General features: G+C 40.4%; 1 protein-coding gene across 1 annotated transcript in view; it reads left to right on the plus strand.

The window, feature by feature from the left end:
* Positions 1-6,624, plus strand: part of LOC114039131 (calcium-binding mitochondrial carrier protein SCaMC-1-like) — a 50,043-nt gene extending 43,419 nt beyond the window's left edge. The window contains exons 7-10 of the mRNA XM_027856784.1: positions 1,480-1,587; positions 3,218-3,385; positions 5,306-5,456; positions 5,854-6,624. Coding sequence (XP_027712585.1) covers positions 1,480-1,587; positions 3,218-3,385; positions 5,306-5,456; positions 5,854-6,038 — 612 coding nt within the window. The 3' untranslated portion in view covers positions 6,039-6,624. The remainder of the gene's footprint in view (positions 1-1,479; positions 1,588-3,217; positions 3,386-5,305; positions 5,457-5,853) is intronic.
* The last annotated feature ends 7,201 nt before the right edge of the window (positions 6,625-13,825 follow it).

The raw sequence follows: 13,825 nt of genomic DNA on the forward strand, positions 1-13,825 counted from the left end.
TGTGTGTGTGTGTGTGTGTGTGTGTGTGTGTGTGTGTGTGTGTGTGTTTGCTTATTGAAACTATTTGTTCCTTGGCCAAGCATTCATCATGTTGCTGCCAGAGCTTAGCACAGTTTCTGGAACATAGTAGGTGCTTCAGAAATGTTTATTGATTGCCATGTGCCAGGCACTTTAGGAGATACTGAAGCACTCCTTGTGTTCAGGGAGCTTATCTTTTTTTGAGGGGAAAGCAGCATGTACATACATACAGAGTGCATGCAAAGTAAATAAGAAAGATAGCATGACACACAGAGAGCTGGAGAGAGCTGATGTCCAGAGGGCTGAGTCACAAGAAGTCACAAAGAGCTGGATTCAATTCTTCCCTCTGATGAACAGTGGCTATTTTTAAAGCTGTAAGCCACGCCACTTCCAGCACTTTAGGCAACTCTCAAGACTACAGGCTTTAGAACAGGTGTCGGCCTACATGGGTAAAGGGAGTTTATTTACTTGGGAGTTCCTTATACTAATAAAATCATAGGACTAGTCCCTGTTCTTATACAAATTAACTACAGGAGGGCAGAACCTTAGCACTGGGGAGTGGGGATAGGATCAAGACAGGCTTCATGCTGATGTAGAAGATGGTACTTGGGCTGAGCCTTGCAGGAACCTAGGAATGCTATGAGATAGAAATGAGAAGAGAGGACATTCTAGGTAAAGGGAACAAGTCTGTGTGAAGGCATGGAGAGGAGAAATCAAACACTGGGTACAGGGAGAGTCAGTAGTCCAGGTTGGCTGGAATATGCATTGTGTGAAGGGGAGTCATGTTTAACAAGGCTAGAAATAAATATATGCCGGAACCAGAAGGGCTTTAAGTACCAAAGAAAAGATATTATATTTTATCTGGGAGGCATGCTGGAGCCACCTGAGATCTCTAGCAGGGGAATGACTTGTTCAGGATATTAAGAATATCCTCAATTTGGCATCTGTGTGGAGGATAGATTGTACTGAAGAGAGAATGGAGATAGGGAGAACGGTGAAGAGACTTTTACAGTAATCCAGGCAGGAAGTGGGGAAGGCAGTGGCTGCCTGAGTTTGGAAGGTAGCTGTGAGAGATGTTGTGGAGATAGATTGCATGAGACCTGACCACTGATTGGATATGGGGCTTGAGAGAGAGGATGCCCCGGGTGAATGGAAATATGGTGGCACCCTCAACAGAAACAAGGAAATTAGGGAGAAGGGAAGGGAAGGAGAGGAAGGAAAGGCAATCAATTGTGTTTTGGACTTGTCAGTTTGATTTTCCATGGGACAATATCTGATAGGCTATTGGTGGTGCTGCAGGCAGGGATTTCAGAGTGAGACAAGGGCTGGGACTATTTAATAGATATGGGAATCAGGTATGTTGAGATAACTGAGCCTTTTTTACACTTCCGGTCTGTTCCTTCAGTTTGTAACTCTTCTAATCTTGTATTCATGTGTATTCAAACACTTCTTTCCACACAGTATAAGAAGTGGTTGACCAGTGATGGTGCCAAATTAGGGACCGTTGAGAGATTTATTTCTGGTTCTGCGGCAGGAATAACAGCACAGACGTTCATCTACCCCATGGAGGTAAGTGCTGTTGTGAAAAGTCTGTTGTTCTCTCTTATATTTCTTTCATATGAGCCCTATCTCAGGTCTTAGTAGCAGAAATTTAACATTGGAGGTAAAATATTTTATAGTAATAATAATAGCATTTATATGGTGCTTACTATATACTAGGCACTGTGCTAAGCATTTTACAAATACTATCTCATTTGATCCTTACAACATCCCTGGGAGGTTGATGCTGTTATTATCATCATCTCCATTTTACAGATGGGAAAACTGAAGCAAACGGAGGTTGTGACTTGCTCAAGGTCACAGAGCTAGTTAATGTCTATGGCCAGATTTGAACTCAGGTCTTCCTGACGCAAGGCCCAGCCTCTATCCACAGTACTACCTAGCTACTTCTATTACCAGGTGGTAATTGGCTCCCAAACAAAGAGCCCTCCTTTAGGACAAAAACCACTTTGTAGCTATCCTCAAACATTTCACCTGAACTGCCATTTTTGTTGCTAAAATAAAGGTCTTCCCACTGATTGCAATGTATCTAAGAGGCCTACGCCAAAAAACGCTGATCAAGACATAAAGTTGGGGGCTACTCATATTAGTCATTTTCTCTTTGGAAGAACTGCAATGGCTTGGGGTGGTGGAAGGTGTGTGTTAATTCTCCAGACATGGAGGGAATTCTTTTTTCAGTCAATGGAAATTCAGCAGGCAGAAGAGGAAGACGTAAACACCAGTAGCATTAAATAAGTTAGGCCTGGATGTGGTGGAATGAGATTTCATGATTTGTGTTTCTGTGGTCCGCTGGAGTCTCTGCTTTGGGGCCGTGCTGTCACACTGCCTTATGCATAAGTATTTTAGCGATTTAACATCTGTTCCCCTTATGCCGAATTCTGACATGAGGACAATCGATAGGCTGATGAGATTTAGTGCTGGCAGACAATCTAGAGGTCATCTAGGGTCAGAGGTTTAGAACTGCAGGGTGCTTTGAGGTCATCTGGGCCAACCTTTCATTTTACAGATGAAGAAACTGAAGCTCTGACAAGTTAGGACTTTCCTGAAGTCAGACAGATACCAAATGCAGAGAGAGAGTCGTCGGGCTCTAAGTCCAGTGCTCTGTAGTCCAATCACCTGATTTTATAGGTTCAAGGAAAATCAATTCGACAAATATTATGTATTGTGCAAGGAATTTTGCTAGGTATTCTGGAGATACAAAGACAAGGTATGATTTATTTTTTTGAAAGGGGTTAAAAATAAAAATAGACAAAAAAGAGGGGCCCCATGGCTCAGTAGAAGAGTTTGGGGATCCCCTAGTTGCTTGCCCACCCTGCTGTTGTTCACCTTCTTTGCACAGCAGTCTTCCCTTATATTCCAGCAGCAGTCTACTTCTTGCTGCCTGAGTCTCTTACCTCTTGGCTTTCTCTCCCTGGCAGGTACTCCTATGGTCTCCTTAGGTTTTTCTTGTTCTACTTGTGATTCCAAGATAGAAACCATTAGAATTTAACAGCAATAACTTTTCTTTTTAAGTGTAAGAGAGCCTTGAACTTTAAATTTGATATTAGCAAGATACATGGCATCATCCAATTCATGCGAATACTGAGTAGTTTAGGACATTTCTGACCAATTAAATACATCCCTGTCTTTTCACCTTCAGGTTCTAAAGACCAGGTTGGCTGTAGCCAAAACTGGGCAATATTCCGGAATGTACGACTGTGCCAAGAAGATCTTGAAGTATGAAGGCGTGAAAGCCTTTTACAAAGGCTACATCCCAAACTTCCTTGGTGTCATCCCCTATGCAGGAATAGATCTGACTGTTTATGAAGTAAGTTTGTTCCCAGGGTAAATCTGATAAATTTGTAGGATGTGTTGCTTCCTGCTCATTAAAACCTAATCTTATATTACCTTTTTTTTTTTTTGAAGCAATTGGGGTTCAGTGAGTTGTCCAGGGTCACACAGCTAGTATGTATCTCAGGCCAGATTTGAACTTGGGTCCTCCTGACTCCAAGGTCAGTGCTCTATCTATTGTACCACTTAGCTGCCCTTTATATTACTTTTTAAAGAAGAGAAATATTGGAAATTTGAACCCTTCTAATCTTGAAGAAGGGGACGAGAAGAGAGGACAATGGAATGGTAAATTGTAGGGGATATCTCCTATGGCTAATTAGGATATGGTATTGCTCAGGCCAAGATCTCTGATTCCATCTCCATTTGGAATAATTAGTTTATATAAAGTCAGTGCTGGAAAGGACCTCAGAGATCATCGAGAGTAGGGGTCGGCAAAATATGGCCCGTGGGCCAGATCTTACCATCTGTTTTTTTTTATGCCCCAAAAGCTAAGAAGAATTTTTATTTATTTATTTTTACTTTTTTGATGAGGCAATTGGGGTTAAGTGACTTGCCCAGGGTCACACAGCTAGTAAGTGTCAAGCATGTGAGGCTGGATTTGAACTCAGGTCCTGCTGACTCCAAAGCCTGGGCTCTATCCACTGTGCCACCTCGCTGCCCCTGAATTTATTTTTGAGGCTGTAGTTTGCCCATCCCTAATCTAGATCAGTCTCTCATTTTATTGATGAAGAAACCGAGACCTAGAGATATGACTTGTGGGGTCACACAGATGTAAGTACTAGAACCAGAGTTTGAACCCAGGTTCTGTGGTGCCAGAGCTAGGACTCTCCCCTGCCACACTCTGCTGTTAGATGTGTCCCTAGCTGTGAAAGGTAATTGAATTTCAAGGGATCATGCTAGTGGTCAGGAGGTAAAGGAGTATGATTTGATTGGCACAACTTAATAGCCATGGCCAGGGACACATTCCCCCAGACATGCCATTGCCATCTTCTCTGCAAACAAGAGTACGTCTGGGTTATGAGTTTTACGAAGTGCATTCAGATTTCTATAGAATTGTGATGTGATAAATGATTTTAAGAGTGCCTTTTTTCTTGATTTCTTTTTTGCTGTTTTGGTCTAGTGTAAATGGGATGATGGCTGTTTCTTTTGAACTGTTTCTGCCCTTTTATCTCTGTAGTTCAAAGTATTTGGCCTCCAGACATCATTGACACACACCCTGGCATCTGTCTTTGTTGTATCATGGCAACAAGGGAACACTGAATATAAGCAGACTTTTGAAATGTAATCATTTATTATTTCAATTCTGTCAAACTACACCTTTTATAGTGATCACCTCAGAACACTGCTGAAGAAGTATAAATCTTTAGATATTAAAAAAGTTGTTTTTAAACCCAGAATTTGAAAACCACTGACACTTACCCTCTCCTAAAGGAAGAGAGCTTTGATAAGATGTTTCCTAAAAGTCAGGAAACTTAAGTCTGCCTCAGATGCTAAGGGCCCTTCAGCTATAAAACTCTTGTGGTCTGGAGCTGGAGAACCCTGGTTAATGTTAATTAGGAGAATGAACAATGAGGAAGGATCCATAAGATAATTTGGGCCAACATTATTTGGTTCCTGAATTATACTTAGAAGCAAATGGGCAGCCGATGAACAATGCAAGTGTCTTTGGCTGTGCTTTGAACTACAGTCTGTAACCTCATAGCTGAGTATTTGCATTGCCTGCATCTCCAAAGAATTATCTCATGTCTTTTGCAGTGATTGAATGGGGCAAGTAGAAGACTATAGTTGGTTATGCTGGGTTATGTATGGGAATGGAAGAAAAAAAGACAGTGACTCATTTTACTCTGCCTTGACTTGTGTGGTGGTGACAGCGTATTACTTTTGTGTTCTTTGGCAGCTGTTGAAGAATTATTGGCTAGAGCATTATGTAGAAAACTCTGTAAACCCTGGGGTACTGGTGCTGCTGGGATGTGGTACCTTGTCCAGTACGTGTGGCCAATTGGCCAGCTACCCCCTGTCTCTAATCAGGACTCGCATGCAAGCTCAAGGTGAGTTTTTGCTGAAAGAATAACCATGGTAAGAAATAACAGTGTTTCATGGTTTTAAAATCATCCCCTTTGGTTTCTTCTTTGGAGAACTGTTCAGTAGTCATGGGTCTCCTCTAATAAATGCTGGCTCTTTTGAGGGGACTGAAATAAGGAGGTTCCCTGTAGAACAGGGGCAAGATAATACTTCTTTACTTACTACCCCCCACCCTCCCACCATTTTGGCATAGATGCCTAATACTTAGGTGTTACAGTGAGCTATGCGGCATATGTCCTTGAGGCCTCTTGTAAAAAAAAAAAAATTGATTCTTTTGTGGTACTTGGTATTCTCATTTGATTTCATCACAGGCTACTAAAATGAATATCACATGCACCTTTTATTTTTTCCTTTCCTTTCTAGCCATGGTGGAAGGAGCACCCCAGTTGAATATGATTGGCCTCTTCAAGAGAATAGTTTCCCGAGAAGGAATCTTTGGACTTTACAGGGGCATCACGCCTAACTTCATGAAAGTGCTGCCTGCAGTGAGCATCAGCTATGTTGTATATGAGAAAATGAAGGAAAGCTTGAAAGTAGCCCCAAACTGAAGGGTGAACTCCTGGCACGAGGCTGATTATCCGAAAGCATGACAGTATCTGTGTCTCTCGCCCCTTAAAGTCACCAAAGATCTTTGAGAAGAGATGCATCATGGCCTCAGTGGGAGAAACATATCAAATAGCACGTCAGGCATCTTACCTTAATTTTATATGTGTGAAAATTTAAAGATGAAATTATACTTTTGTTAAGTTCTTTATATGTTAAAAACATTTGATATTCATGAAATTCGCAGAGCTCTACTTGCCTTTCCTCTTGTCGGCCCCTTGGCTCCTGAGGCCACATCTAAAACAATCATTCAATTAGCTTGAAACACAATTGAAAAGAAACTTATTTCCAAGAGTACTTTTCAGACATTCACTTTTTAGTCAGCTAGATCAATTTATGTTATCTTTTGTATTTAAATGCCTTAAAATTTTTTTTACCTGCTAGGTTTTACATGTTTTTGTATATTTTGAACATCTTTTGCAGCTGTTAGAAAGAAAAAAAACAACCAAGAGTGCATTTAAGCTAGTTTACAATAACTAAGCAAGTAGAGTTCTTTTTCTTTAAGCAAAATAAAAACACAAGGGGAGAGTTGTCAAAGTGTGAGAATACCTCCATTTCTTATCGTTATGATGTGCGGAAGAGTGATGAAATGATGCTAATTTCACTGCGTACCTTTTTGGTTTCATTTAATAGTTCATTTTGGTTCTTATTACTCAATTTGGAAAGGAAATCACCAGTATGAACAAATTAGTTTGATAATGAAGGAAGAGCTCAGTGGGGAACAGCCTTTGAAATCTTAAATTCTACTTCTCAGTAATTTTCTGGAATAGAATCATTTCCCCTTCATTCAGTTTCTTTGCTGTTACTCCTCTCAACTTGCCCAGTTTAAGTGAGGAAACAACAGTGTATTTTTCCATAGTTCTTCAAGGTTTATTAGTGTTTTGTTGCTGCTACCTTGTTAATATCTAGAGTATAAGTCTCATTGTCTCCATTTGATAGAAGTGAAGCAATTTGCCCAAAGGAACAGAGGTAATAAATGGTAGAGCTGAAACTCCATCCAGGCTATCTGATGCCAGTCAGTCAGTCAGTCACTCGGTCAAGGACTAGGCACTGTTAAGCTCTGGGGATACAATAAAAGAGGCAAAAACTTCTTATCCTCAAACAGCATACATTCTACAGGAGAGGTGATGTATAAATAGATATTGTATAAGGTATGTACAGTATAGATAGAAAGTAAAAAAGTAAAAGGAGGGTTCTTTTCACTACCCGCCACTGCCTCCCCAGAAATAAACCTAAGGTAGTTTTCTGTGTGCCAAGTAAAATTATCCATGTGTCAGAAGTGCCAGGTGTTCTTGGCAGGTGATTCCAATTTCAGGTACATTTCAGTGGAATGTGGATAATACAGAGAGAAACCCTGGAGTTGCTCTAACAGCAGCCCACATCTGTGCTCTGGGACCTAGTGTAGAATTCCTTGCATTTTGTCTCCAAGTCATTCGTTACCAGAAAGGAAAAATTCCTATTTCCAGCATGGACTTCAGGGCCTGAATTATTTACTGTATGTGCAGCCAATAGCTAGGTACTAATTTGTTTTTTTTTTTAAATTTATTTTGAATTTATGGAAATACAAGTATTTCCATAACATTGTAAAATAAAAAAGATTGTGCATGAAACTGCAAACTTACTATGCACAACTTGCTATTCCTTTCAAATATACAAAATTATCATACAAATTCTTTTCTCTCTCCCGTCCCCCCATGCCTACCATTAGACACAAATAAGTACATATATATGTAAAATTATCCTATACATCTAGTTGTCAGTTCTTTCTCTGCATGCAGATAGTGTCTTTCTTCATATGTCCTTTATAGTTAATTTGGGTATTTATAAGCACCAATTTACAAAATGTTTCCGATTTGAAGAGTACTTCAGAGCATAAAATATCTGTATTGTAACGCCACTGACCTGAATTTGAAGCCACAAAGCATTTTTTTTCTGGGCAGGTTTTTTTTTTTTCTCCCTGAAATTTGTTGAATAAGATTTAGAAATACTTGTTAGGAGCTTATAACTCAGCCCCCTAAACTATAAATAACAAGGTTGAGGATTCCTGATAGTGAGGCTTTTTTTTGGGTGCTGGTGGTTGAAATAAAGTACCTAGACGTGTGAAAAAGCAAGTGCTGCTTGTAACTACTGTTTGCTTTTCCTTAATCTACCTCCTGTGTTTTCTTGAACCAAAGAGAGCATTCAAGGCATTGGACCTCTACTGGATGTTAGGGAAGTTTGATTTGAAAAGTAGCTTTCACACAAAATTATTCCTGCCAAATATTTCCGTGTCTAAAATATATACGAGTGTAGAATGCAGTTGTGTCCTCCAGGGATTTCTTGGTTCCTTGGAATAAGCCCTAAATAGCTCAGCAAGATACATATACACTTCAGTCTTTATTTTATTCAGGAGGACTGATCATTTTGCTAACTTTGACGTATGTCTAGTTGCTGAAAAGGGGCAACTGCTCAGCTGTCACCATTTGCCTCTACAGAGATTATTTGAAATGTGTAAGCAATGAAAGCGATTTATATGTGCTTCCTCTTTCTCTCTTGAAAACATCTGTTTACTTTCATAAAGCTGGAATTTTAAGATAGCCTCTTTCTGGCATTGGACCATGTATTTATGTTGAAACAAAAAAATTTTGTTTTCAAACAAATATTCCCTGTTGCATATATATATATATGTATTTTGCTTTCTCATTTTGTCATTAGCACTGAATGGTAGTTATGGTGTTGTAGATAGCCTTGGAGCAGAGATGTACTAGAGCCAGCTTAGACTGGCTTGGGAGAACTAATTGTTAAACTTTTTTTAAAAAAAGTTTTTATTGATGTCTTTTTTTTTTTTTTTAACATCAGCATAGTTAAACCCAGTATCTCTCCCTTTCCCCCTCCCAGGGAGCCATCCCATATAACAGACAGGTGTTTTTTAAAGAGAAAAAATCTGTACAACTTATTGATACATTGAATATTCTGAAAACATGTGCAATGTATAACTGCTGTGGACCTTCCACTTCCACGAAGGGATGGGTTGGGTGTGTCCTCTTATGTCTCTTCATTCAAATCATGCTTGATCTATCTTTATAACCCTCCTAATCCACTCCCCTACAGGCTATCTCTTCCTGAGACCACAGGGGTCCCCTTCTCCTTATTGCTAGCCCTTGATTTGATCCAGGCATATTACATGCAACCCCCAATCCTCTCCCCCTTTTCATTCACTCTTCCATTTTGTAATATGGTCCCACACAAAACATTGATTCACCTACAGGCGGGATGTCACCAAGTTCTGTCCATAATATCCCTGGCCTGACTCCACACTGTTATCTCCACCTGACTTCCAATTTTACTCATCTCTTTGTGTATAATTAGAAAATCTCTTAGTGTTTTCTCTGTGGTTACTTGGTTGCTGTCTTAGACTCTTACTTTTGTTCACTTCTCTTGCGTATCTGTTGTCTGGGGTGTTTCGGGAGCAAATAATCTCTTCAGGTGTGGTTTTCTTTCTAAGAATGTTTCAAAAGGCTGTGTTTTTGAATGTCCATCTTTTAAAAATTTATAGTTAAGCTCGGATTTGCAGGGTAGGTCACCTTGGGCTGCATCTTGAACTCCATTTTTCTTTGGAACACATCCCATTCAAAACCTGGAATTAAGAGAAATATCAACAATTTCAGATACGTAGATGATACCACTCTGATGGCAGAAAATGAAGAATTAAGAAACCTCTTGATTAGGGTGAAAGAGGTTAATGTAAAAGCTGGCTTGAAGATTAATATAAAAAGCCAACCAAAACAACAAAAAACCTAAGATTTTGGCAACTGTTCACATCACTTCCTGACAAATACAGGGAAAAGAAATGGAAGAAGTGTCAGATTTTATATTCTTGGATCAAAGATACTGCAGATGGTGACTGCAGCTATGAAATTAAAAGACTCTCCTTGGAAGGAAAACTATGGCAAATCTGTACAGCATACTAAAAAGCAGACACATCACCTTGTGACAAAGGTTCATATAGTCAAAGCTATGATTTTTCCATTAGCAATGCATTGCTGTGAGAGTTGGACTATAAGGAAAGCTCAGCACCGCAGAATCAATGCTTTCAAATTGTGCTGGAGAAAACTTTTGAGAATCCCTGGGACAGCAAGGAGGTCAAATCAGTTAATAATGAATAAAATTATTTCAGACTATTCACTGGAAGGTCAAATACTGAAGCTGAAGTTTAAATACTTTGGCCACATAATGAGAAGACGGGACTCACTGGAAAAGACTCTGATATTGGGAAAGATTGAGGGGGGGAAAAAGAAAAGGGGATGGCAGAGGATGATATGAAAAGAGTGTCATAGAAGTAATAAATGTGAGCTTGGACAATTTTCAGGACATAATGAAGGATAAAAGGGCCTGGTGTGCTATGGTTCATGGGGTCACAAAGAGTTGGACGTGACTGAGCAACAACTATTCCACTTCCTTCTCTGTTTTCTGGAGGGTGCAGAATAGTCTTGAATTATTCAAATGTCTTTTTCTTTGTATTTGAAGGTCTTTCTCCTGATTGTTTGCAGACCTTTTTTCTGGATTGAACTGTTAAATTTAACTACTGTATGTCTTGGAGTTTGTAGAGTTGGGTTTCTTTTTTTTCCCTTACAGGCAATCTTTGCATTCTTTCAATTGGTATTTACTTTATTCAGAAGTTCCTGGGCAAGTTTTTTTTTTAAATTTCCTGCATTATAGTGTTAAGGCTTTTTGTTTTGTTTTGTTCTTCTGGGAGACCTATGGTCTTAAGTTACTTGGATGCACCCTGTCTTCAAGATCAGGATGCTTTGCTTGGATGGTGAATGTATTTTCTAAATGTTATTTTTCTTTGCTTCTGTTCTTCTAGATTGTCCTTCACTTCTGTGTATTTTCAATCTCATGCTATTGTTCTTTCTTTTGTTTCTTTGGTGAGACTACCATCACAGATTCAGATTTTTCTATTTTGCCCATTATTTTTGCTGTGAAGACATCAATTTTACTCTCATAATTCTCATTTCTCTTTTAAGCCACGTAGGAACAGTGTATTGTAGTTCCATGTTTTTCTCAAATTCCACGAGATCCTTTGGCTAATGTTGGATCATTTTCCTTTGTTTCGAAGTATTTATTCAAAGATGCCTGGTCTTGTTTACTAGATCTGGAGACCATACCTCCTTTTGCTGTTAGTGTCATCCCTGCTTATGTTTAAAGTCTTTTGAGTTTTCTTCTTCCTGAGAGTTTTGGTAATTTTAGTCCTCCCCCCCCCCTTTCTTATTTTTCCCCTATTGCTCACTTCCTGACTCTTTCCTATCTGATGGTGATTTTTTTGGGGGGGGGGGACTGGATGTCCAAGTGTCTCAGTCTCCTCCCATGTCAAGCAATTCATGGTTCATCAGCCTAGGTCTCTGCCCCAAGTGACTTTTTGAGTGGACAGAATTGGCCCCACCCAGATGCTGAGCTCTTTCCCTCAGGTTAGTGGAGTGCTGCATAGCCAACCCGACACACAATGTCCTGTCACATTCCCTCTGTTCTTTAATTCTCTATCATAGCACTGATGCAGTCTAGAGGTTAGGGGTCCTGGCACCCCAAAATCACAGTACCTGGGTCCTGCCTGGAAGAATTCGACCCAAGCCTTCTTGCAGCCAAAAACAAGGTTTATCGAAGATTTGCCATATTAGCTAGACTCTTAAGGAATCTGAGCATCTATGGGCTATTGGCTAGATTCTAAGAATCAGAGCAGTGGCTAGATTTTAGTAATCTGATCATCTTAATAGAGACAAGATGGACCTTATATACAGAAAGACAGTGGGAAGGATCTAGGAGTGGCCAAGTAGTTTGGGGTGATGGGAGGAAGGGCCTAAGGAGATCTGGATGGAGTGGCCAGTAAGCTGGGGTGAACAGAGCTCCTGGGACCTGGACAATGGAGCCTAGCTAGGATTAAGTATGGGAAATGGCCAGGGGCCATAGGGAGGTAAGACAGTGGAGGGGAGATTGGGTGTAGAATTCCCAAGGGTGGGAAATGGAGCCTAGGTGGGACCAAGGGTGGGTAATGGCCAGGGGCCATAGGGAAAGTCCAGGATTTTTCCTTTCTGGGGCCCAGATTCCAACCCTGTCAGCACCAGCAGTTCAGAGAGCTGCTATATTGGGTTGATTTCTGTAATTTGGATCTCTGAGGCTCTGGGAGGAGGGGATGTATAGGGCTGAGCTCTATTTCAAGTCCATGTCCTGACCCTTTCTCTCTGTTCCTCTGCTTTTCTGCAGAGAGAGTTTTCAGAAAAGAATACTGCCCCTATGGTGCTGTCACAGTCTGAGCAAACTTCTCCAGGCTGGATCATGGATTTTCACTGCACTGGAGAGAGGGAGTGGGAGACCAGCATGAGGGGCTGTTTTGTTGCAAGCCTGTATGTCAGGTCCTTGAATTTTGTTGTAAAACCATGTATCTGGTCCTTGATTTGACTAATGCAGCCTCAAGTGTGGGGAAAGAGTGCTGAGAGAGCTTGGGGTAGGCATCAGTTCACATTTTTTAACCTTCTTCTAGATTCTGGGTGTCCTAGACATGGAGACAGCTGAAATTGCTTTGTCTTGGGTGCATAATTTCTTTTTTGGTGAGGTTTGAGAGGTTGTGGGAATCAGAGAAAATGCCTAAATCCTCTTGGTTGGTTGTTGTTGTTCAGTCGTGTCTGACTCTTTGTGACCCCATGGACTTGTCCATAGAGTTCTCTTGGCAGCGATATTGGAGTGGTTTGCCGTTTCTTTCTCCAGTGTGTCCCCATTTTACAAATGAGAAACTGAAGCAAATGGGTTAAGTGACTTGCCTAGGGTCACACAGCTGAGGCTGGATTTGAACTCGGATCTTTTTGACTCCAGGACCTGAGCTCTATCCACTGCACCACCTAGCTGCCCTCCAACTTGACGGTACCCTAACTCTAATTGTTGAAAACTACAAATCAGGGCTTGATTTATTGTTTTGTTGATTGTGTAGACCTAAGAATGTGATGGAGAAAAATATTAATATGCTGATAAAAAAAAAAGTGTGTTGTGAGTACATCCCTCTCTCCCTCTTCCCAGTTGTTAAACATTTATCATTCCTGCCTTGGAGCCAGGAGGACATGGGATCAAGCCCTGCCTTTGACATATTGGCTGTGTGACCTTCTTCAAGTCATATAACATTTCAGTGCTCTAGGAAACTGTTTAAGACTTATAAGTTGCGTAGAAGGTGCTGATCTGCATCGGTAGAGAGAATTTCCTCATCTGGGAGTTCCCTATATCAATGAAATCCTAACTCTAATCCCTTTCCCTTTCATTAGCCCTAGAAATGACCAACTGATTTCACATCATTGGGAAGAGGACTTTGGAACTCTCTTTCCTATCCATGATATCATCCTCAACTATTCGGGCTCACGTTCATCTCTCCCTTTTTGGACCTCCCATATCACTTCTTGTCTTTGCCATGTATATCAGCAGTTGATTATACTCTCTTTATAATTGTGTCTAATGGGCTCATGTGGTTTGTCTACCTGATGAGAGATCACATGCCACTTTTATCTTTAATATCCTTCATAACATGCATCATAATGTTGCTATGAAAATGCGTATCAAATTTCATCATAGGCCATATACATTTAGTAATATAGAATGCTTTCTCCTAGCTCTATGGGGATGGTACTTCTTTCTATTGGAGTTTCTGTCCTCCCTGAGACACTTGGGAGCTAACACTAATTGGACATCTGGAGGAACAAATTTGAGGCAACTTAGA

The sequence above is a fragment of the Vombatus ursinus genome, unplaced genomic scaffold, assembly GCF_900497805.2.
Source record: "Vombatus ursinus unplaced genomic scaffold, bare-nosed wombat genome assembly UNPS02011613.1, whole genome shotgun sequence".
In the NCBI taxonomy this organism is placed as follows: domain Eukaryota; kingdom Metazoa; phylum Chordata; class Mammalia; order Diprotodontia; family Vombatidae; genus Vombatus; species Vombatus ursinus.